General features: G+C 53.0%; 12 protein-coding genes across 12 annotated transcripts; 10 read left to right on the top strand and 2 right to left on the bottom strand.

The window, feature by feature from the left end:
• Window positions 1–298: 298 nt before the first annotated feature.
• Window positions 299–686, top strand: QC761_0028550 (uncharacterized protein; the record flags this gene model as incomplete). Its single annotated transcript, XM_062872211.1, has 2 exons — window positions 299–570; window positions 623–686. The coding sequence occupies 2 exons, from the start codon at window positions 299–301 to the stop codon at window positions 684–686; spliced, it is 336 nt and encodes a 111-aa protein (XP_062735838.1).
• A 131-nt stretch (window positions 687–817) lies between these two features.
• Window positions 818–2,149, top strand: QC761_0028540 (uncharacterized protein; the record flags this gene model as incomplete). The annotated part of the gene is made up of 3 exons (XM_062872210.1): window positions 818–1,012; window positions 1,280–1,654; window positions 1,709–2,149. 3 exons carry the CDS (start codon window positions 818–820, stop codon window positions 1,967–1,969), a joined length of 831 nt encoding a protein of 276 aa, XP_062735837.1. The 3' UTR covers window positions 1,970–2,149.
• A 651-nt stretch (window positions 2,150–2,800) lies between these two features.
• On the top strand, window positions 2,801–3,937 carry QC761_100920 (uncharacterized protein; the record flags this gene model as incomplete). The annotated part of the gene is made up of 1 exon (XM_062873339.1): window positions 2,801–3,937. One exon carries the CDS (start codon window positions 2,801–2,803, stop codon window positions 3,935–3,937), a length of 1,137 nt encoding a protein of 378 aa, XP_062735836.1.
• A 664-nt stretch (window positions 3,938–4,601) lies between these two features.
• On the top strand, window positions 4,602–5,237 carry QC761_100930 (uncharacterized protein; the record flags this gene model as incomplete). The annotated part of the gene is made up of 1 exon (XM_062873340.1): window positions 4,602–5,237. The coding sequence occupies one exon, from the start codon at window positions 4,602–4,604 to the stop codon at window positions 5,235–5,237; it is 636 nt and encodes a 211-aa protein (XP_062735835.1).
• A 188-nt stretch (window positions 5,238–5,425) lies between these two features.
• On the top strand, window positions 5,426–9,019 carry QC761_100940 (uncharacterized protein; the record flags this gene model as incomplete). The annotated part of the gene is made up of 3 exons (XM_062873341.1): window positions 5,426–6,548; window positions 6,606–6,998; window positions 7,060–9,019. Exons 1-3 carry the CDS (start codon window positions 6,514–6,516, stop codon window positions 9,017–9,019), a joined length of 2,388 nt encoding a protein of 795 aa, XP_062735834.1. The 5' UTR covers window positions 5,426–6,513.
• Window positions 9,020–9,205: 186 nt separating this feature from the next.
• On the top strand, window positions 9,206–9,724 carry QC761_0028500 (uncharacterized protein; the record flags this gene model as incomplete). The annotated part of the gene is made up of 1 exon (XM_062872209.1): window positions 9,206–9,724. The coding sequence occupies one exon, from the start codon at window positions 9,206–9,208 to the stop codon at window positions 9,722–9,724; it is 519 nt and encodes a 172-aa protein (XP_062735833.1).
• Window positions 9,725–11,192: 1,468 nt separating this feature from the next.
• QC761_0028490 (uncharacterized protein) lies at window positions 11,193–11,768 on the bottom strand (the record flags this gene model as incomplete). Its single annotated transcript, XM_062872208.1, has 1 exon — window positions 11,193–11,768. One exon carries the CDS (start codon window positions 11,766–11,768, stop codon window positions 11,193–11,195), a length of 576 nt encoding a protein of 191 aa, XP_062735832.1.
• QC761_0028480 (uncharacterized protein) lies at window positions 11,494–13,044 on the top strand (the record flags this gene model as incomplete). The annotated part of the gene is made up of 3 exons (XM_062872207.1): window positions 11,494–11,559; window positions 11,601–11,825; window positions 12,043–13,044. 3 exons carry the CDS (start codon window positions 11,494–11,496, stop codon window positions 12,064–12,066), a joined length of 315 nt encoding a protein of 104 aa, XP_062735831.1. The 3' UTR covers window positions 12,067–13,044.
• Window positions 13,045–13,336: 292 nt separating this feature from the next.
• QC761_100960 (uncharacterized protein) lies at window positions 13,337–15,277 on the top strand (the record flags this gene model as incomplete). The annotated part of the gene is made up of 1 exon (XM_062873342.1): window positions 13,337–15,277. The coding sequence occupies one exon, from the start codon at window positions 13,337–13,339 to the stop codon at window positions 15,275–15,277; it is 1,941 nt and encodes a 646-aa protein (XP_062735830.1).
• Window positions 15,278–16,583: 1,306 nt separating this feature from the next.
• On the top strand, window positions 16,584–18,936 carry QC761_100980 (uncharacterized protein; the record flags this gene model as incomplete). The annotated part of the gene is made up of 3 exons (XM_062873343.1): window positions 16,584–16,909; window positions 16,963–17,611; window positions 17,665–18,936. The coding sequence occupies exons 1-3, from the start codon at window positions 16,599–16,601 to the stop codon at window positions 18,934–18,936; spliced, it is 2,232 nt and encodes a 743-aa protein (XP_062735829.1). The 5' UTR covers window positions 16,584–16,598.
• A 215-nt stretch (window positions 18,937–19,151) lies between these two features.
• QC761_0028450 (uncharacterized protein) lies at window positions 19,152–19,871 on the top strand (the record flags this gene model as incomplete). The annotated part of the gene is made up of 2 exons (XM_062872206.1): window positions 19,152–19,312; window positions 19,385–19,871. 2 exons carry the CDS (start codon window positions 19,152–19,154, stop codon window positions 19,869–19,871), a joined length of 648 nt encoding a protein of 215 aa, XP_062735828.1.
• A 323-nt stretch (window positions 19,872–20,194) lies between these two features.
• Window positions 20,195–21,786, bottom strand: QC761_101000 (uncharacterized protein). The gene is made up of 2 exons (XM_062873344.1): window positions 21,379–21,786; window positions 20,195–21,307 (listed from the first exon to the last, which is right to left on the bottom strand). The coding sequence occupies exons 1-2, from the start codon at window positions 21,383–21,385 to the stop codon at window positions 20,379–20,381; spliced, it is 936 nt and encodes a 311-aa protein (XP_062735827.1). The 5' UTR covers window positions 21,386–21,786; the 3' UTR covers window positions 20,195–20,378.
• Between the last annotated feature and the right edge of the window lie 932 nt (window positions 21,787–22,718).

Genomic DNA, 22,718 nt, shown 5'->3' with positions numbered 1-22,718 from the left:
TGTCAGGGTCACGAATAGGCTGAAAAGAATACTAAGCGACGGAGTTTCTGGAGTTTTGGGCTATTTCAGGATCAGATCGAACCATGGGCAGGCAAGGAAGATGGGCAAGACATTTATTTCAAGGCAACATTTACAAGAGCATGGGATTTATATATACACACACGAGCACACGCTGGCAGGCATATTTCACTACTGGGTCAATACATCTTTCTTACAGGATACACGGGGATAACGGATCCAAGATTTTCGTCACTGCAGCTTGTGATGGTGTAACTGTTGAGATGGGAGCATCTGCAAGATGTGTTTGCGTGATATCGAGCCAGCAAGGCGCCATCATGCGGGGCATATAAACGGTGAGGACTTGAGCATTCTCAGGCTGTTAATCTCGAGTTTGCATCTCGTCTTAGTTTGTTGTGTTTGTAAAATCATGGCCACAGTCCCTCAAGTCCGCAGAGTAGCTGTGATTGGTGTTGACCCAGCTAGTATTATTGCTACAGATGCTCTTGCCAAAGAACAGGCTTTTGATGTGGTCAGAGTGTTTGATAGGAGACCCATAATTGGGGGTACATGGTATGTCATCTCGGACAGATTTTAATCTAGGTGTATTGACAATAGAGCACAGGGTCTACACACCTCATCTCCCGGCCGCCATCCCCTCTCTTCCGTTGTTGTTGGCGGAAAGGTAGATGTTGCCGTGCCTGTGCTGGAGCAATTCCCCACCGAAACGCCAAAGAGCGAGCAAGTAAACTCACACCAGCTGAGGTTTAGCGACTCAGCCCAGCATGAGCACCTGCACAGTAACATCCACCCAGACATAATGGGCTATACGCAAGAGCCGCTGCCTTGGACGCTCAGCGGTAGAAGTGTGCAGAGATACGGTTTGGACGCCCCCTTCCGGCATCGTGAGGTGATTCGAACGTGGATAGAAGATATCTTCACCCGGGGAGGGAGTGACAAGCACTTGAGCTTGCATACTACGGTGGAGAGGGCGGAGAAGGTCAACGGGGAGTGGGTGCTGACTCTTCGGAAAGACGGGCAAGGAGACAAGGACTATTGGTAGCAGGAAAGGTTTGACGGGTTGGTCGTGGCAAGTGGACATTATAATGTCCCTTGGACTCCAGAGACGGAACGATTGATTGAATTTGACAAACGTTGGCCGGGGAGAATCCAGCATAGCAAACATTTTAGGAGCGGGGAAAAGTACAAGGGAAAAGTACAAGGGAAAAGTACAAGGGAAAAGTAAGTTGTTTTTTGATTGCTTGATGCTAACAAGACATAGAAAGTGATTGTTGTGAGTGGGTCAGTTTCCGCTCATGAACTCGTGCATGAAATCCTTCCTTTTGCCCAAAAGCCCCTCATTTCTTCCATCAGGGGAGATCCGATCCCATCGTTTGGCTGGACGCCATTCATACACCCTCACATTGTGATCAAGAAGCAGATATCAAGTCTGTGTCTGACGACAGGGACAGTCTTTTTCACGGACGGATCTAAAGTCAAGGATGTGGACCATATCATCTTTGCTACCGGCTACACGTTCAGCTTTCCGTTTCTACCAGTCGTTCAGGAGAGAGTGAAGAAAGCAAACAGGAGACTTCCGGGCGTTTATCAGCATACGTTTGATATTCTCGACCCAACACTCACATTTGTTGGCATGGTATGCTGTCAATCTTTTGTTCTACCTACGCTGTGGTAACTAACTGAAAGCCAGCTTGGAGGAGGGTTTACATTCAAGGTATATGAGTGGCAAGCCGTTGCCGTGGTTCGTCACTTGGCTGGTCGTGCTCAGCCGTTACCACCATTTGCTGACCAACAACGCTGGGAAGCAAAGAGAGCGGCTGCCAAGAAAGGGGGCAAAGACTATTACAGCATTGCTCCGGATTACAAAGACTTTTTCGAGTTTTCTGAGAAAAATTGCGGGCGATCCCAAGGAGGGAACAACAGGCCGAGTGCTGCCCGCATTTTGCGATGAGTGGCTGACAGTTTGGAAGGGCATGGTGGCTCACAAACTCAGGGGGTTTGAGAAGGAGAGGGAAAGGGCAGAGGAGGAGGTGAAACAAGAACCACTTAGGTCTAGATTGTGATCTAACAGCCGTAGTATCTACGCTCATAGAGGATGATTGGTTTGTCAATTCCAAGCTCTTTGGAAATGCCTTCGGGTCGTGTTGCTGCAGCTGCATCAAGCTCCACGATGACTCGAAAACTGACCAGAGCCCGCAGCACAGATGAGACTCTCGCTTCTCTGCCATGGGTCTTGTGGATGATTTGGAGAGCTGGACTACAGATCATCATTTTTAAAATTTACACCTGCTCTGTGAGCTCATTCAACTCTTCGCATAACAATCCTTCATGCCGAACTTGCTGGCGATGTGGTTGTCTGAGATTTGACTCCGTGGCGCTGAAAAAATGGTTCCAAAAAGGCTTCCAGACTGGTGTCATTTTATTGACCACTACTGGCCAGCTTTGCGTGTTTTGTTAGTAGGGGAGCTGAGCTCAAAGACCGCGACGCGTCCTGATGTCGAGCGGAAGCCGTCCCACTTTTCCAGGCACGGTGCACGGGCCAGGTTCTGTTGGTGGCCTGTGACGCGCCTGCGGCTCTGAGCCTACGCCTCGATTAATTTTGCACGTGAGGGCGCGCAATCGCGCGACCTTGATTCCACTCACTCACCACAGCATCGAACAGCAGCAACCACAAGCCAAATCCATCAATCACCACACCGCGCACCATCCCTGTCATCAAAGTGTTGCCGCTTTTGGACCAAACCAACCATCCTCTGTTCAGTGGTCGGCCTCAAAAGTCAACATGTCGCACAGCCGGCGAGAGTTGCGGATATCGCGGCCCACCATGTCGCCGCCCTTGGCTGCCACAGCGTCATCATCATCACCAACTCCATCACCGCCATCACAGTCGTCATCAAGAAAAAGACCATCGCCAGGGACGCCAGATTCAGACAGCTCACACAGCTCCAAAAGGCGCAAGCGGGAATCCATGGAGGACGTCAAGGCCCGATACGAGCGCTTCGGCGTGAGGCCACCTCCACCATTAACAAATCAATATCGATTCCGCCTGTTTGTGGACCGTATCAACAGGCGCCAGTGGGAGTTTTTGCCCAACATCGCCAACCAGAAGCTCTCCTACAATGGAGAGTCAATTTCTCTGCACGACCTTGTTCACATTTTCAAAGAGGAGTTTGGCCAAGGCTCGACCAGCAAGCTGCACATCGCCGCCATAGTCGGCGGGGATTTTCACCCAAACCCGCCAGCTGGCAAGCTCAAGCTGTTCAGACCTGATCCTGTCGCGGCCAGGATATGTGTCCGGAATCTGACTCCCGAGAGGGGCAGAGCGGGTAGCATGCGCTCCCCCGAAAGGACCGAGTATGCCAGACACATGGTGGTTAGCTTCGACAAGGGAAAGATCAGCAGTATCTACGATATGAGGGAAGAGCCACCAAGGATATCAAGACGCAAGCTGGCTGCTGCCAAGCCCAGAAGAGTGTTACCAGTACCCGGGCTGCGACCACCACCTCCACCTGTCTCGATCGACCTCAAGACGTTCTATGAGGATTACATCGACGCCATCAACTCCGGGGTCGAGCACATGCATCAGGAGGTCAGGCCGTTTTGCAAGACTGGGGGAGTGACGCACAATGGAGTGCACCTGTCGGTAGACAAGTACATCAATCTCATGCGAGACGCCATGGACCACGTCCCCGATCTCAAGTTCCAGGTGCACACTTGCGCCGTGGACGAAGGGAGGCAGATGATTGCAGCGAGGCTGGAGTTTGTCGGGACCCCGGTCAAGAGCTGGATGGGCGCATCGCCCACCGGTGACGAGGTCGAATGGTCAGAACATGTATTCTACTGGCTGGAACATGGGAAGATTTCAGATGTCATCAGCATCGTAGATTGGGAGACGTACCGGGAAGGGCTAGGGCAGTGAATTTGGGTCGGAGGGTTTGTTTGGCGTTAGGGTTATACGGACGGCGGACATCCAAATCAGCGGTATCATTGGGAACGGCGGGTCGGGACTTTGTAGGAACAGATGGGAACATGGCGTTGAGGACTAGTCGAAAACACATGGGCAGCGGTCTGCTCTGGAGTTTGGGGGTTTATTTTCATTAGAGGGGATTGCCTGCATCGCATTGCTGAGCGTTGGCTGTATTGGAATCTTGTTCAGCAGCACGAGTATCAAAATCTTGGAAGCCGGTCTAGGCTTTGGTTCTCTGTGAGCTTTAGTTTGGCATGCCCTGCGTGATTTGTCATTGTCTTGTTAGAGAGTTGTAATTCTTTCTTCGCTTGACTAAAACCTCTTGATTCGTGGCGGCATCTTAGGTAACAGGTGGATCGTCAAAGTCTTATCTCTGGACAGTAACCTCATAGCTAGGAGCATTTACCAATTCGGCATAACCTCGGATGGTGTTAAACTTTGCAAGCACAAAAAGATAAAGTAAGAAGGCCCGTCTACGAAGACTCACTGATATCGAAACCATGATTCGTCATGATCTCTCACCTCAACTGGCAACCAGACCTACCTATTTTCTCTGATCAACATCATCAACACAACAGGGTAATCAAACAACCTATTATCGCAACAAAGTACGAAAATGCCGGCCGACTTTGAAAAAGTTGAATATTGGCGCAAACGCTTCGCCAAGGAAGAGTCCTTTGAATGGCTCACGTCGTCTGGCGCCTTTTTCTTCATCCTCGAGCCTCTTCTTACGCCGCTTTCAACAGGCTCAACAGTGCTCCACCTCGGCTCGGGAACAAGCGACCTGCATGTGTACTTTCGACGTCACTTTCCACAGCTACAAGTCATAAACATGGACTACGAGCCTCTAGCTCTTGAACGGGGGAAGGCGATGGAGAGCAACGAGTTTGGCAATGTCGAGATGGGGTATCAGGCGCAGGATGTCACGTTGCCGTTGGAACTGGACCTGGGGCAAAGAGGAAAAGTGAGGATGGTCATCGACAAAAGCACCGTCGATGCTGTTTCTTGCGGCGGGGATGAGAATGTCATCAAGATGGCAGAGGCCATACACGATGTGCTGGACAAGGAGGAGGGCGTGTGGATATCGCTCAGCTTTTCGGACTCGAGGTTTGAGATGGACAGCAAGAGGGTGCAGGAGCTGTTTGAGGTGTCGGTGCTGACCAAGGTGGCTACTGGCCCAAAAAGGCTCGAGAGCGATCCTGATATATGGCATTGGTGTTGGCTGCTGAGGCCAAGGGCGACGACGACCTAGAATGCACGGAATAAAATTCATCCTTTTCCTGATTGATATATCACCGGAGTTAGGGCTGGGATGACGGGCCTATTGACATGCAGATGCTACCTTGGATGGAAATTCTCCACAAGAGGTGTGATGATGAATGAAGAGATGAGCTGTGAGCAGCACAACAAGTCATGTCATGATGCCGGTTCCTGCCAATCCAAAGTTCCGTCAAATGTTTCAACGGCTCTTGAGCACGGACGGCGAGGTTCCTCTTGGTGGTTTGTTTCATTTCGGTCGACCACTGGATGCCCCCTGAAGACGTTGCGCTGCGTCGATGCGCAATTCCACCTCGGAGTTTTACCGACGTGACATGTAACCTCGCTCACAGAGCTAGTGGTGGTCGGCCCTACGGAGGGAAGAGTTTTCATGGTGATGGGAGCATAGAGGAAGAGAGGGGAAACTTTACATGTTGTGGCAGAGGGAAACACATGAAAAACACATGCGAGAATATTGTTTCGATTTCCATGTGTGAGTGAGGCCCGAGGGCCCGAGTTTTGAGCTCTACCTGACTTCCAGGTTCCAGGTTGCCCCGCCCTCCCCGCATTCTGCTCGTCAATGGGCCCGGTCGCCTGAACCGGCAGCCCAAGCGTTTTCCCAGGGGTCGCGATCGGGTCAGAGTTCAGTAGGGGATCCCACGGGCCGTCACCCCTTTCTGTGTCGAATGGCCTTCCGCTGTCGACGCTTTTCCCGGTCACCTCAAACGATTGGCTTGGGACACTTGTCCTGCAACGGCAGGTGCACGTTTGATTATTTCTGCAGCACCATTTCTTATCATCCACCCAGCTGCTGTACGTTGGTGCTTGAGGCAGGACACCGGACAGGACATCGCACGGGAAAAAAAAAAAAAAAAACACTCGGACCTGGAATCCGCAGTTGGATGCTTCAAAGAGCAACGGTGACCGGATGGTGGGGCCCGGATTGAGGGTCCCCTGGGGCTGTAGGGCCTGGTCTGAATGGGCCGAGATGGATGCGAACCACTGGCGCCGGCCAAGCGCGTGGCGAGCTGGCTGACCCTGGGCTTCTTGGGGACGAGATGGAGGGGTGCAACAGCATTGGGTGATGGGAGATCGGGGCCAATTCTCTCGCAGGCTGACATGCATATCCGTACCATGGGACGCTGCGTGCGTGCGTGTTCCCTCCAAGCTCCCGTCCTGACTTGTTGATTGTTTATTTCTATATCCTCTGCACCTCCGCCTGTTGTGCTGCCCTGATCCCCACGACCGGTGGCCACGACCGAGTTGCAGCAATGGATCCAAGTGCTGGACAACGATTGGACTGGGTGTAAGACAAACTGGAGATTCCCATCACGCAAAACGGTGCTGACAAACACATGGACAGGTCCATGAATACTGGTTGCTTCGCCGCCAGCAACGCCGTTGCGAGGACCTCGCTTGCCCTGAGCAAGTTTGTCCGCGAAGTGCGCGAGTCTCGGTCGGAGCTGGACAGCATCTCCAGCGAGCTCCATTCGCTCGATGGCGTCCTCCAGCTCCTCCGCGACGATGCCGCCTCCTTTCCGCCGTTCTTGGCCGAGCAGACCCCGAGTGCGCTCGACTGCTGCCTGACCCTGATCAACGAGCTCGAAGGGTGCATATCTGTGCTCAACCGACCCGGCGTCTCGAGGGCGGACAAGAAGGCCCGGTGGATGGCGAGCCGTGATCACATCAACAGGCTGCACTGGACGCTGGGACGGTACAAGGACGCGCTGGGGCTGGCTGTTGACTTTGTTGACGCGTAGGTTGCTGCCTCGTGAGGCTGGGTGTGAGCCAGGCGCTGATGTTTTGTTGCCAAATAGAAGCAAAGCCCAAAATGACAACGACGCAAGCTCCGAGGACGTGGACGAGTTGGCCGAGGTGGCAGCACGAATCATCTCAACCTCGTGCGAACCACCGCTGGAAATGCGCCCAAACAGAGCCCTCACCACACTGCAGCAGTATTTCGACACACTGCGCGAGTATGCCAACCTCTCGGCGCCCCCATCGGCGAGAAAGAAGCCTGAAAGCCAGCCGAAGCCACCACCGCAAGCAGCCGAGGCCCCTGACAGCGCCATCGAGATGAGCTGCGACGAGTCGTCCTCCTTCTTGACCAAGAAGCAACCCTTGAAAGCACCACCACGACCCAGCAGGCCAGACGCAGTGGACGGTACGTTTTTTGACGAAATGGACGAGTTTTCCGGGGAGCTTCACGAGATGCCGCCAAACATGATGCCCATTCGCGATGTGCGCAACCGCGTACCGCCACCACCACCACCACGATCAACGTCTCGACTGGGAAGCTCGTCGTCTGCCATCCCCAACTTTAGCCACAATCAGCACCCGCAGCACACGCGACAGGCCCCTAGCATCTCCGATACCGACAGCAACTACTACGGCTCCCTGTCCCACGCCGGCAGCAGCGTTGCCTCGAGGGCAAGCGGGCAGAGCAGCAACATGAGCTTGAACCACAAGGACTCAATGTCTCGAATCCGGAGCTTCTCCCCTCCAGCCCTGCACCCAGTGTCGGAGCACATCCTCGCCCAGCACGGCCACCCACCACCACAGGGAAGCCAGCAGGGATATTACACCTCTTCGCATGATCACTCCTCCCAAAGCGGCGACTCCAACTCGTTTCACGGGTCGGAATCGAGGCGCTCGAGCGGCATGAACCAGTCTGTTCACTCCCTCTCTCGGTACTCTGTGTTTGAGAATCCCCGAGCGGAGATCCCCATGCCGCCACCTGTCCCTGCGCTGCCGCCAATGTCATTGTCTGGCATGACACGCCCGCCAACCCCCTCAAGCTCCAACTTTATGTTTTCCCCTCCGCAGAGTCCATACATGCCCACCGGGAATCGAGACAGGGACTCCACGAGCACCAGCGGCCTGAGCGGGAAGAGGAGCTCGTCCAGGTTAGGCACCGCCTTTTCTCGCCTCGGCCTTCGGTCCACCAAGCATAGCCAGCCTGCCACACCAACACACTCACACAACCCCTCCGCCTCGACTCCTTCTCTTGCAGAGTCGCTGACCTCGACAAATGTGTTTGGAGTACCGGTTGCCCAGTCCATGAAGGTTGCCAAGGGAGTAGCCTCGACGTCCCACGAAGGAGGCTCGGCAGGCGGCAAGAGTGCGCGGGACTACCCTCTTTGCATCCTGCGTTGCGTGTACTACATCCGGGACATGGGCTTGGCGGAGTGCCCGCATGTTTTTGGTCAAGACGGCGACAGCTATCGAGTGTCTGACCTTCGGGAGATCTTCAACACCCCACAGACTGGCTACGGCAAGGTGCTGGACTGGAGGGACTTTACTGTCTACGATGCTGCCGACCTGATTCTTGTGTATCTAAACGAACTGCCTAAGCCGCTTGTTCCGGATTCGTTGGCCAAGAGGTGGATCAAGCTGAGCAAGCAGTCGAATGTGGCGGGAAGCATGGCGCTGCGAATAGACCAGGGCATTGACTTTTGGGAGGAGGCACTCATGGGCATCAAAGGCCCGGAGAGGAGCCTCTTCAAGTTGCTGTTGACGCTCTGGGGCGACATAGCCGACCAGGCCGAGAGGAACGAAATGACAGCTGAGAGGCTAGCTGGGAGGGTCATGAGGCCCCTGCTGCACTTTGTGCCAGTGAGCGCCATGGGGAAGGCGGCGGCGAAGCAGGCGCAGTATGAGACAGATTTGTTGCTAGGCATTGCATTCATGATCAGAAAGAGGAGCGAGTACAATGCCGAGCTGAAGAAGAATGGGGGGAAGGCTGCGAAGCCAAAAGGACTTCCGCCTGGGTTTTAGAGGAGGTTTTATTACTTGATACCCACTTTTTTCTTTCTGGATAGTGGCCAAATACACGATGCTGGTCGTTTGCATGATCTGCAATTGCCTGTGCCCCCCTGACAAGAACAAACAGGCAGAAGTGTTGTCCTTCTCTCTCCTTAACTTGTCCAAATCAACTTTAGGTTCACCATTTTGCCCTCGACAATGGGGTCAACTTGGATTTTTTGTGGGTTGAAAGGGTCAGTCTCGACTTTAAATGCCTGCCTTGATGCCAATGGACAGGATCTCATCTACGGCACCCCGCGTTTCCACGCACATCATCCGGACAAAGACACCATTTACCGCCATTTATTCTCAAAGATCTCGGCCATCAATCCCACAGCAGACAAGAACAGATTTCGCCTGTTGATACCCGGATTGAGAGGCTATCCAAGCTCGCCGGTTGCCTACGTAACCCACGCGTGGGCTCCCGTCCAGGTACATCTCGAAGTTGACTTGGAGAAGGCCTTGCCGGATGAGGTTTCGTGTGGCTTTGAAGAGCTGCGAAAAGATATTTTGAGCTTCAGCAATGGCGATGAGAGAGATCATGGCAAGACGGGGGTGTATGTGGATGTGGTCATGACATATGGGATCAGAGGAGAGTACTACACCGAATTACAACACCGTGATCAGCGCGGAGCTGCTTTTGAGAGGGAACTGGTAGGGATAGCGTGGTGCGCATGATGTTCACGGAGTGGTAGAGTCGTGTGGTTTTTTCGACTTGTAGTGATTGAAACTTTTCAAGAGCCAGGGTTAGAAGCTTTCCCCTTTTACCCCAACAACGCCAGGATTGAGCTTGCCCCTGAAACAAAGTGATTAGCAGGAAACAACAACTCTGGGCCTGTCATGGATCGACCGCCCCCCAGCAGGTTGTATCAGACGTACACTGTCCTATGCATAGCCCTCTTCCTCGCCGTTGTCACCACTGTCTCTGACCGCCATACCATAGACGAGGACTACTGTTCCAAGATTGCGCCGCCGATTCTCCCATCCGCTGGCAAGTACCCGATATCGCGCAGGGAAAAGCGACCTCCGAGCTTATCCCGCATTAGATGTGGGAGACCAATCGACAGGCCTGTAACAGGTGAGGTTCGGCACGGCTTCCTAATCGGGAGGGGGAATGTGATGCCAGAATTCGAGATACGAGGGTTGCAGGTCGGATTAAGAGCAAAGTGAGCCCAAGTAGGACATCACAGTGAGACTGGGAGCACAAGCGCAGGCTGAGTCGAGGGCAATTTATCTTGAGCTTTCGCTGCCATCGAGAAAGCAACTTGACAGCCACTCGTCTGTTTCATAACGATAGCACCAGAGGGAAAGACTGCTGAGGGGGAAAGCGCCGGGGACATTTCAAGACAATCAGGGAATACACACGGAGTCCCGGTGCTCAAGAGATCTTTTCCATCAATGAACTTCTGGAACTACACGGGCGATCCGTAACCTCACCGATCACGGAATATATTACCTCTACACACCAGTCAAGCGGTAGTCAACCCACCTGAGACACTGATAGGGAACGTCGGGTCGAAATGCTCCTATGCCGATATTGCCCAACATTGTGCCTTCTCATAGAGAAACCGATGGTCGCGTTGGGAGAGCGGGCTGACAGGCTACTTTTTGATTTCTCACTTTGCCCCCGATTCTGATACTTTTCCAAGGACTTCCGGTACCGGTGTTTTGGTAAAGCTTTCGGAGAATTTTTGAACTTCCATCTCCTATGACATCTTCCAGTTGGTAAGCATTTGTGTCGGAAAGCCGATCGGCTGACATGGGATTTCAAACAATGAGATCCTCTTGGTCGGGACAGTTTCCCCATTGCTGACGAGCGGGGATGTTGGGGTTGGTGTGCTGGTGCAGCTTGGACATCTCACCGAGCTTACGAGCGGAACGAGCTACCTGGTTCGCTTTGGCCGGAATGACGGGATCACATGTTGAAATGTCTTGAATCAGGTACCACGTGGATTAATATGGGTATGATATGTCATTTACACCTAGATTTCAACCAAGCAAAAGGTAAACAAACCCCCTTTTTTGCGTTTTTGATACATGTCACCACCCCCCTTTACCCCTTTTTTGTGCCAACCCGAGTAGAGAGCCCCAAACCACGACCCAGTCAAACTTGTTCCCAGCACCTGCGACCAAAACTTGGCATAGTTTAACTGGAGCAGAACTGCTGAGTACAGAAGCCTCCAGGTGGTGTACAGATGCCACACGAAGAATTACAGCACACATTGCCGTTTGTGCACACGACCTTGCCACACTGTACTCGTGTGGGAGCACAGAGCTCTTTGGTACATCCCTGCCCGGGTGCGCGGCAGTAACCACAGCTCGAGTTGCAGCACTCCTGTCCGACGGGACAGATCTTGGTTCCGCAGATTCGATCTTTGACCGGCGGCTCCTCCACGACAGGAGGAGGCTTGGTGTCGGGCGACTGGCACACTTGCTGCGTGCACATCATGTCGGGTCTGGTGCAGAGGTTGCAAGATGCGTTGCAGCAGACCATCCCTGCGGCACAAACAGCGGTGCCGCATTTGGTCTCGCGAGCGTCGAGGGGAACGCATAGAGGACTGCCGAGGAGAACTTTGCAGGTTGTGCCTTTGGCGCAACGAACCGTGGCACAGCCATCGATCTTGTCCTCTCCGTCCTGACGAGCTTCAAGGGCGTCCGAGTCGACAGGCTTGGCCGAGGCACCAAGGGCCAGGGCGAGAAACATGAGGCGAAGGGAAACCATTGTGACAAGATGCAGAATGAAGGGTGGTGTGCTTTGGTTGCCAAATCACGAATCTTGGTTTGTGACAGGAGCGTGGAAAAGCAGGCAGATATAGACTTTTGGCTAACCTCTCCGCCCTGATTCAGTTCGGCATTTGCCTCCGGATTACTGGCCAATTCTCCGAGTAAGACTCCTTCGGGCCGGGTCAGAAAGTTTGTCCATCTGGAATGAATGGGCGCCTCGTGTGTCGGGAAAAGGTGGAAGCGAGCATGCCACAACACTGACTTGGGAGTAGTTTCGGAACCTAGCCCTCTTTTGACTCGATGTTTCTGGATTTAGAATGTCAAACACAACCCTATATACCTGTCAAACTTTTCCAGATTTTCTTTTGTTTCTACCAAACCTCTTTAGCCTAAGCAGGCGAAATGGGCCAAGCCTGCTTTGGGATGGATTCGGATACGAATACAACCACCAACCTGTAAAATTTTTCTTGTAGTCTGACATTGGCATGATTAAGAGCCAAGGCAGCGAATCAAGGCATCCTGTGGAGATGCCATTGACAATGGTTCGCGGAACAGACGGCCCAGTTCGCGTTCGTAAGCCAAGTGCGGTTGAAGAGCCTGTAGAGATATATAGTAGCTCTTGGCTGAACTCATTCTTCATCAGTCATTCCTTCGCTGCCGCACCAAGGGCTGCCAACCCTTGGGTAACCAATCAACACTGACAAAAGAAGAGTCTTGAGCCAAACACTGTCCGTGCCCGCCGCGATCACAACGAGAGCCAATGAGAGCTCGTCGGATACTGTGTCCCCCGACCTTTCTCTACCTAGGTCATCGGTGGCACAACCAGTGCGGAATTGGATCATGATCGACTGACTCCCAACGGCAGGCCAAAGATCCGGACATTACTCAGACACCTCATAGACTGAATGGAGCATGGCAGAAGGAGCTTCGGGAACCTCCCACGACAACAAAGCATCCGCCCTTCCCTGTCCGATAGCGGGATGTGAAGTGTACGATGAACGTTCCACGCGGCGAAAACTCAGCTATGACCAAGCGCCCTGGCAGTCTGTGATGGATGGGTCACCAATCTAGTGTCGCTCTCGCCGGTTCACCGTGAGCTCTGTTGGTCAGTTCTCATCGGGTTGTCGGTATGGCAAGGGGTGGGTACGTGGCTCCTCCAAAGGACAGACGATGACAATGTGAGAGGTGAGCATAGGAATTAAACTTTTTCGTGCTCAGGACGGATACCCAGACCAGACGGCGGGCATTGGGCCCAGACTTGGCAGTACGCAAACTTGTAACACCAAGACAATTGACAGAAATGTCAGGCCCGTCAGTCTCTTTGGAAATCGACAAGAGAAGGGGAGCAACATAAGGCTCGACACAAGTTTAAAAGCGAGACCAGTCTTTCATCCAGACGTTCCATTCATGCCCTGACCTCCATCGTCCCATCTGAACTTTGCCTCTGCACAAATCTGCCCACCTCCTCGGTCTTGTCCAACGGCTGGTGCCGTCCGCGATTGTCTTGATTACTGCTAGCACCAGAAAATCATTCTTTTCCCCACCTGGGGAGAGTATCGACTCACCATGGGTCTCTTCCAGCCTCGTGTTCGGCCGACCTGCCGAGCCGAGACTGATCAGGAGACTACGGCCCACCACGATACAGACTCGGTAACTGAAATTGAGTCCGAGACCGAGACCCTTGCCCGCACCAGCTCAGACTCTGGCATCGACGCCAGGTCCGACTGCTGTCCAACCCCCATCCACGACGACGACAAGATCAAACCACCACCACCATCATATGCCTCTTTCATATCATCCAAAGAGAAGGGGGTTGTCATTTCGACCATTCCCCTCACCTCTTCCGAGTGTTCCTCCTCCTCCTCCCTAGATTCGTGGGACACGGAGAAGGAGAAGCCATCCCCGGCAGGCCCGTCTGGAGGATGGCGCCGCGGAGCTGGGTTTTGGAGGTGCTTCGCAGCCGTTTGTATACCGATCCTCTTGTCCGCCTTTGAGGGGAGCGTGGTCAGCACCGCTTTGCCTACCATCTCTAGCTCTCTCAACCTGGGATCAAACTCATCCTGGGTTGCCACGTCTTTTCTCCTAGCGTCCATTGTCTTTCAGCCGCTGTACGGCCAGCTCGCTGACATCTGCGGCCGCCGGCCTTTGATGATGGCCGCCGTCGTCATCTTTGGCATTGGAAGCGCCATCTCGGGCTGGGCCGACTCGAGCGCCGTTCTGATCTTTGGCAGAGTGGTTCAAGGAATGGGCTCAGGGGGCATTGATCTCTTTGCAGAACTGATCCTCTGCGACATAATCCCGCTGCAGAAAAGGGGACACTACGTCGCCATCAAGGCGGCCGTCTACGCCCTCGGAACAACCGTCGGTCCTTTGCTGGGAGGAGTGTTTGCCACCATGAACTGGCGGTGGTGCTTCGGCATCAACATTCCCATCTGTCTAATCGCCCTGATCCTGATGTGGTTTTGGCTGAGCCTCAACAACGGGAACCCCTCCAGAACATGGCGAGAGCTGAGGTTCAAGGTCTCGCAGGTCGACTTCTTGGGCATCACCGTCTTGACCGCCAGCGTCATCATGATGCTCTTTGGTTTCACCTCAGCGGCTGTCAGCTCTTGGACCTCGCCTCCCATCTTAGCTTTCGTGGGGACAGGCTTGCTGGGAATTGTTGCGTTTGCGTTTTGGGAGCGAAGCGATAGGTGTTCGCACCCCATCATGGCCCCCCACGTCTTCAGCAACAGGACGACCATAGCCGCTTTCGCTATCACCGTGATCCACGGGTTCATCACCTATGGCTTTCAGTTTTACCTGCCGCCCTTTTTTCAAGTCATTCTCGGCTCCTCGCCAACCCAATCAGGAATCCTCATCCTTCCTTGCACACTGACGATTGTCATCCTGGCGGCCCTGGGCGGGCCACTGCTGGCAAAGTTTGGCAGATACAGGCTCATGCACCGTGTGGGCTTTGTTCTCATGGCCGCCGGTCTGTTCCTCTGCGTGGTCTACCAACAGTCCACCTCAACTGCTCTGTGGATACTGTTTTCATTCCTGGTCGGCATCGGATCCGGTATCATCGTTTCCACCACCCTGCCCACCGTTCTCGTCCAGCTTACCGACAAGGAGAATGCCGCAGCCACGGGATCCTGGGCATTTCTCAGGGGCCTTGGCTCGCTCCTGGGTGTTGCCGTTCCCAACGCAGCGTTCAACGCTCAGTTCGCGGCCAGCATAAAGTCTATAGACGACGCGAATGCGCAGGACCAACTCAGCAACGGACAGGCGTACGAGCATGCATCGGCCAGCTGGATCAGCGCGTTCGGCGACCCAGGTGTGCAAGACCAAATCAGGGCCGTCTTTGCCTCCAGCCTCAAGCTGGTCTGGGTCATCTTTCTGGCCATGGCGCTTTTCGGCGCAGCAGTGACCTTTCTGGAGAGACATGTAGCACTTAGAAAGGAGTTGGACAGCAAATTTGGGTTGCTCGAGAAGACCAAGGCCATCTCGGCTGGCGAAAAGGTGTAACGATAAGACTTGGGGCAAAAGCTACAGTGTATTAATTTGTTTTGGGGTTTCTGTCGTCACAAAGGTGGCTTTCTGGGTACCACGATACGATGTTGCATTTACAGGCGTTGGTGTATCTTGCAGCGATCTTTACTGAAATGATGACACTCAATATTGTTGTTAACTACCTAGTACCTTCTCTACCACTGATGGTTGCAGCAGATAAAGTCGTTACCTCCCGGGCAAACAGGGTCTGTTGCAATGGTCAGCCGAGTGACAGATAAACATGCAGGTTGGACGTTCCTTACTTCCGTTGGGGCTGCAACGGCAGCAATCAAGGCAAAGGTGAGTTTCATGATGAAGGTTTGATGGGTTGCTATTTGGTGGCTTGATGTTGTGATGAAGGTGATGCTCTTGGGAGGAGACAAGGCAATTTATAGACAATGCCCCGACTTGATGAGAGGCTCGAGATGAAAGCCAGCGGGTCATTAATACGTCCGAGGTTATACACAGAGCATAGTCACCTTACTAACCTGTGTTGTGCTACACATCTGATGCCCGCTCGACGCAAGTTTGGCATATCGTGAGTAAGTAGCGTCGAGAGTTTGCGAGTGGGTGTCTAGACCTTCGCAGGAGTTTGAACATATTACCTACCTTACCGACATCACTCAGGCGTTCTACGTTGGTTCCACCACATAGCATCTTACCAATCATTGGACCTTTTGAGGCTGAGTCTTGATGACAGTGCGGGGCGTTTGGTTAACCGAGCAGTACGAAACATTAACAAATACCCAGTGAGAGTAAATTATTTTGGCATTGCAAAGCTGACCGGACGAATGATCACCCCGAATGAGAGGCGGGAGTAAGGAGAGGTGTACGCACGAGAGCAGGCAGGGCGGGCTTGTGAGCAAAGCAGGCTGGCGCGTACTCTTGACATAATGAGAGAGATGCCACGCTAATCCTGACAGAATGGATTGTGAAAGCCCCTGATAGCAGACTGCAATGGCAGCTATATATATGTCTTGGCATCAATGTACTAAAGTCCAAGGTAGAGCTTTCGAGGTCAGGAGATGCTACCACGATTTGCCTTGGGTGAATCTCTTGCTCAGCAAACCCAATTATCCAAAAGACTTCTATCGGCCATCGATATTTAACGCACCGAATGAGCTAGGGTAGGCAGAACGGAGACCAATTGGCGAAGCGCTTTCGGAACCAGACATCGGAGGTGGGAGTGGCCCGAATGCCGGGGAGATGCCGCAATGCTACGCTAGCTGTAGGCATACACTGATATATTAAAAACAGAAGCCTACACCCACTTTGTCAGTCTCAACAATTCATAACCATGTCTACCCCAAATGACCCATTCAAAATCATTATTGTGGGAGGGGGGATAGCAGGTTTGACACTCGCCAATATGCTGGAAAAGTTTGAGGTTGACTACATCTTGCTGGAAGCTCGTGACAACATCGCACCGGCAGTGGGCGCGAGCATCGGCCTGTTTCCTAACGGGCTGCTCATTCTCGACCAGATAGGATGCTACGAGCCAGTCCGAGCAGTCGCTCAGGGCGACAGTGTCAAGTACGCGCACATGCGCCGTCCAGACGGCAGTTCCGTGTCCTGCACCGAGGATCTCTTTGCGCACCTGAAGAAGAGGTATGAATCCTGCAGCAAGATTATAGAACCGAATTTTGATATCTGGAGGTTAGACACGGTTACGAGATGCTGTTTTTTGACAGACAGTGGCTTCTTCAAATCCTTTTTGATCAGCTGCGGCATAAGGAGCGGATTGTGCTCAACAGCCGTGTAGAGGCTATCGAACAATCTGGCCGTGAGATCAGCGTGACAACCAAGGCAGGAAAGAAACACACCGGTAGCATTGTGGTAGGCGCCGACGGAGTTCACAGCACGGTGCGTCACGAGATGAGACGGCTCGCCAGTCTATCAAACAACCCAACGTCCTTTCCGTCTGAGGATGAAGAGCAAACAGTCCCATGTCACTACCAGTGCAGCTTTGGAATCGCCAAACATGTCGAAAACTGGCCAGGAAAAAACCAGTCATTCACGTCTGGGGAGGGATACTCGTTTCTGGTGGCATCGGGGCCCGACAACAGAGTGTATTGGTTCATGTTCAAGCGTCTACCTGAAGTGAAATACGGCAAGGATATTCTAAGATACACGAAACAGGACGAGGAGGATTTCGTCCAGCAGCACGCCCACATCCGGATCACAGAGGATTTGACGTTTGGACGGATTTTTGAAAACAGGATCTCGTCGACTTTGACACCACTTCACGAGATAGTATTTAAGAAGTGGTTTTGGGAAAGAATGATTTTGATGGGAGACAGCGTACACAAGGTGGGTTTCACAGTAAAGACAGGACGATCCCGAACTGACAGTGTCTTACGTAGCCAAACCCCATTGGTGGCATGGGTGGAAACGGCGCCATCGAAACGGCAGCCGAGTTTGTCAACTCTCTGCTCAGAGCAAGAGACAGCCGTCCGAATGGACTGTGCGGCTTGACAACAGCAGAGATCGAGGCCATCTCCAAGCACACACAGGACGCGCGGTACGAAAGAGCGAAATACATTGTCAAGCTCAGCCATGATACCCAAGCTCTATTCGCGTCGGAAAAGCCACTGCTCACAAAAATCGTTCTTAATCTTGTTGTTCCCCTGAGCGGGCTTGAACACCACCTTGGCCAGATGGGATCCAGGCTGCTTGCCAGCGCAAAGCTAGATTTTCTGCCAGTGCCCACAAGACTCAGGGCCGTGCCATATGACCACGAGTTACCAGCAAAACCAATCCGAGGATGGCCGCTCGCAATGACCAAGGCGGTGTTCTGTGTTGGAATGGGGTTGGGATTGGGGTACCCCTTTCAACCTTTGTCAGTGCTGAATTCTCAGTTGCAACGGGCTTATTCGCTGTCACAAACAATCTCGCCGCTCCTGACGTACACTCTCGAGGGCCATCGAGCTGGCAACAAGGGCACGCTCCTCTCATTGCCCAGCCTATTTGTGGCTGGCATACAGACTAGGCGGGTGGGAATGGCAACGATTGCTCCTCTACATGGGATCATAGCCGCACTTCAGTCGTTCAAGGCTCCCCCAGGTCGGTGGGTCGGCGTGTATGTTGCGAGAGCACTGATGCCTGCACTTTCTCTGGGATATGTTATTCCAACGCTCTTTGGACTGAGCCCAACCTGGGGAGCATCCCAAGGTGTTGTTTCCAGTGGCTTCGCAATAGGGGCGCCCTTGCTTGTTCCAGTTTTGACCACCGCGCTTTCCAGATGGTGGGAAAGCAGGAGCACAGCGTATGCAGAAGACTTTGAGAGGTACAAGAAAGACGATGTTTCGGCATTGAAAAAGGTGTATAAACTGGCAGTCGTATCCCAGGCTGCTGCCCACATCATGTTTGTAGCTCATGCCTACTTCCGCTTGAAGACCACACCACTTCAACTGATCAGTCTGCCCTTTTCACTGAGTGGGGCAGTGGGATTCTTGGGAGAGACTTTGTATTCAATCCTTGATCTTAGGTTCTTGGGGTATGTGACGGGTTGGCAGGTTGCCAATGTCTCGCTGACTTCTATCCTCAGCCAGGTGGTGCTGGGCCCTGGGGCTTCTATGGCGGGAGTTTGGTGGTGGAGGGAGCAGGTCATTGCGGGCTACTTGAAGGGGAACTAGCCTGAGCACGTCGTATCCATGCCAGGGCGCTTTGGTGGCGTTGTTGCAGTTGGAATGGAGAAGGACAGTGGCGTCTAGATGTCCGCACTTCCATGGTGGCACTCTTTAACAAAACCACTGACCTCTTTAATTTGCCATGTTGTTTGACACTACCATGATGAACATCCCGGACTTACTGGCCTATTTGGCTCTCCCGGCAACGGCCATATTCATTCATGGCGCCACTGCTCATACAGTCGAAGTCCAAAACAAACCTAACAACACCCTGGCAGATATCCGCTGCGGGCACGGGCTTGCCAGCTGTCTCTCCTCGTCCTGCTGTTCTTGGGCTGGCTATTGTGGATATTCCGCCGCTCACTGCGTCGCATATTGCCAGGTTGGCCGTGGATTTTGCGAGATCTGAGTCTTGATCTTTTCGTGCTGCATACCTTGCTAACCTCGCAATCAGTGACAATCTTCGGCGTGTTCGACGTGACCACTTCCGCCCCAAAAATCGTGGCAGACGGGTCTATGACTGCACGCAGCGCAACACTATCACTTTGACCTTTGACGACGGGCCATCAGCGCAGACCGGGCCCCTTCTTGACCTGTTGCATCAGGAGGGGTTCAGGGCCACCTTTTTTGTCAATGGAGAACATGGAACCTCGCCGAGCATTCTGCGACGCGGTATTGATCAAGTACACCAGCTTGCGTCTCACACATGGGGCCACCTCGAGAACCTGGATCTCGAGTCATCAGAGTCCATGAATCAACAGGTGATGTGGAACAAGATCATGTATAGAGACATTCTGGGCTTTTTTCCCACCTACATGCGTTCATCGCACAGCAAATGTGACGGCGCCTGTCTCGCACAGATGGGAGGCCTGGGCTACATTGTAGTCATGTGGAATCTCGACACCGAGGACTGGAAGAATCACCCTGCTTCGAACATCTAGGAGTCATTTGAGAAGTTCAGCGCCGAACTCTGGAACCCAGAGCACAGCGGTTACGGTTGAGTCATCACCCTTGCTCATGACACCCTGCCTGCCACACTCGACCTGGCCAGGCACATATCAGCCAGGCCAAAGCCAAGAACTTGAAGTTTGTCACTGTTGGCCTGTGTCTTGGAGATTGGGATCGGGCGAACCGGTATCGGGACGGTTGAACAGGACTGAGGGTTAATTATTGAATAAGCACAATATCATCCACGTGTGAAGCCAACCCGCTGCTCTAAGACGCAAGCGACCAAAAGCAAGGGCAAGGGCAAAAAGGTGACAGACCCTGCGTCGCATTTCGAGGGGACGGTAGCAGTGACGATTCTAGCATGTCATAAAAGGGGATTATTCAGTATTTCAATGAGAATGATCATTACTACCAAATTGATATCCAAAATTGAGATTCCAACACCCCGAGGTATCACAAGACAAGACGCTTCTCCTCTAAACTTGTAGAAACAAACAATATCAGCCCCTGGACTCCAACTCAACAATGCCGGCCTCTTCCTTGGAGTCTGACGCAATGCTCCGTCCAACGCAGCGTCCGGGGTGCCAGACATTCAGCAGAGGCACGGCCAAGACCACGGGCAAGAACTCGAGTGTGCCAAAATAAACCTCCTTTGTGCTCAGATCGCCGCCCAGCCCCTCTGCGGTTTCGGCAAGACGGAAAACGGTTCTCAGATAGATCAGGAGAGTGGCGGTCGAGAAGGCGGCAATGAAGAGCGTGAGACCAGCCTGCTTGATCTGCCTCCTCGCGCGAAAGATGAACACACCGCTCAAGATGATGAACAGACCAATGGCGAAAACCTGGTAGGCCAGACCACCCAACAGGATGTTGTTGGCAGCAGTGGGGTCCTCCCTCTTCTTTTGCTTCACACCGATCAAAGCCGCGCCTGTGATCTGAGTGATGGTGGCGACAACGTCCGAGGTGATGAAGAACCACAGAATCCACTTGGGGGGAAGGAGCGAGTATTCACGTCCCAGTCGGTGGATGAGAGCCGACAGGATGGCGTAGATACCGGCGGCCAAGAACACTGGGGCGGTGACGATGAAGAAGTACTGGAGGATAAAGAAGATGAGGTTGTACGGGTTGACCTTAGCGGACAGGCAGCGAGCGATGTAGCCGACGATCTCGAAGGCGAGACCTATGGGAAAGGTGCAAAAGTACACGGTGCGGTATCGGACGACTTGGAACAAGTGGGCGACAAAGTAGAGACAAAAGAGAATCGTGGCCAAGAGAGCGAGGGCGAACGAAGGAGTGTAGCCATAGATGATGACAGGCGCATCGTTGGGACCGCCAGGGAATGGCCAGTTAGGGTCAACATAGCCGCCGCGGCCGGTGTTGACGCCGGGTGGGGGTCCGCCGCCGGAAGAGCTGTCGATGCCTGGTGGTGGTCCTGTTAAAAAGTCAGTTGACGTATTCTGTGGTGCGAGGCGGCCACCAGCCCGGTTCGGTCATCAAACGTACCGCTCATTGTAGTTGTTCAGTTGTAACGATCGCCCGTTGGTTGCGATTTGAAGCAAAACCGTTGTCGATTGATGAATACCAGAAAAAGTGCAGAGGAGCGACTTTAATCAAAAGCCGTGGGTCGCGTCAGCCAAGGACGCCAAGTCTTGCTGTCGCGATCTCCCAACCGCTGGGCCCGCAGGCGAGATCGTCGTTGAATTCCTTTGATCGTGACTTGGCCTTGCGTCAGGGTTTGCTTACGATTGGACCCTTTCCAATCTGTCGCTTTATCCGTGAACGGCTTGGCATTGTCGCGCTGCATGAGAGCACTCAGGATTATACTGAAGTGGCCTTTTTCGATTAATCCGGCATTTTCCAAACATGTTGATGCTGCCATCGTAGATTGACGGTCTTTGATCTGGCTCCATCACCAAAACGTGGCTATCGTGGTCAGATCAGAGCAGGTCCAAATTTCTGCTTTTTTTAGCCTATGGGCATCCACATTGAACCCCTGCCATGAAATAGGCTAGCTGAAAACAGGCTAGCGTGCATATGCTGCCAAATTGCGACGAGTGGGTTACCGAATCCAGAACATTGTGGGCCTAGCCGTTGAATTCCGTCGGGATTGAACGACAAGACATCTTGCAAATCGACCACTACCCTCTTGATCTGTCTCTCGAAAGCAATTACATGAGTATTATCAAGAAATTGCTGATTATGCAGTGATTGTGGAAACGACAAACATCGGACTGACCGCCCTAGAAAGTGATTCTACTGCCTGTCGACGGATGACCGCGGCGGAGAGACTAGGTATTTGCAAGTTATCAGCTTCGACGATCAATGAGATAGTGTATCCAAGGCCAGAGACTGTAATCGGGATATGGACTCTACACAGAGCATATGATGGGCACCATCATCCCGACATGGTCCCCGTTCTCTCTTCAACTATCTGCTCGTGGCTATCGACCACAGAGTTACGATATCTCACTTCATTAAATCTGCATCGCAGGAATTTGTACGTCACGGTCATCCTCCCGTCAACAGGTTGCATATAGGGCCCCCAAAGATATACCGATACCGATGCGGATCTATGCAGCCCTGGAGACGGGGGATCCCTAACGCCTTCTATGCAGACTGAAATGCAACGGCAAACCCTTTCCTGGCACTGCCGAGACTTTAGGTAGTACATGGACATTGCCAAGGATATCCGCGACGACAAACTAGTCAGGCCTGGTAAAGCAGGTCATGGGTATTGCCAGTTTGCCTTTAACACTCAAATCACGAGCATCCAGAACCCGCATCAGAAAGCGCTTTTAATAGTAGAAAAGAGATGGAGTACATGCGTTAAAGATGGTTGATAG

The sequence above is a fragment of the Podospora bellae-mahoneyi genome, assembly GCF_035222275.1.
Source record: "Podospora bellae-mahoneyi strain CBS 112042 chromosome 1 map unlocalized CBS112042p_1.3, whole genome shotgun sequence".
Classification (NCBI taxonomy): Eukaryota; Fungi; Ascomycota; class Sordariomycetes; order Sordariales; family Podosporaceae; genus Podospora; species Podospora bellae-mahoneyi.
This window is presented reverse-complemented; position numbering and strand designations above follow the sequence as displayed.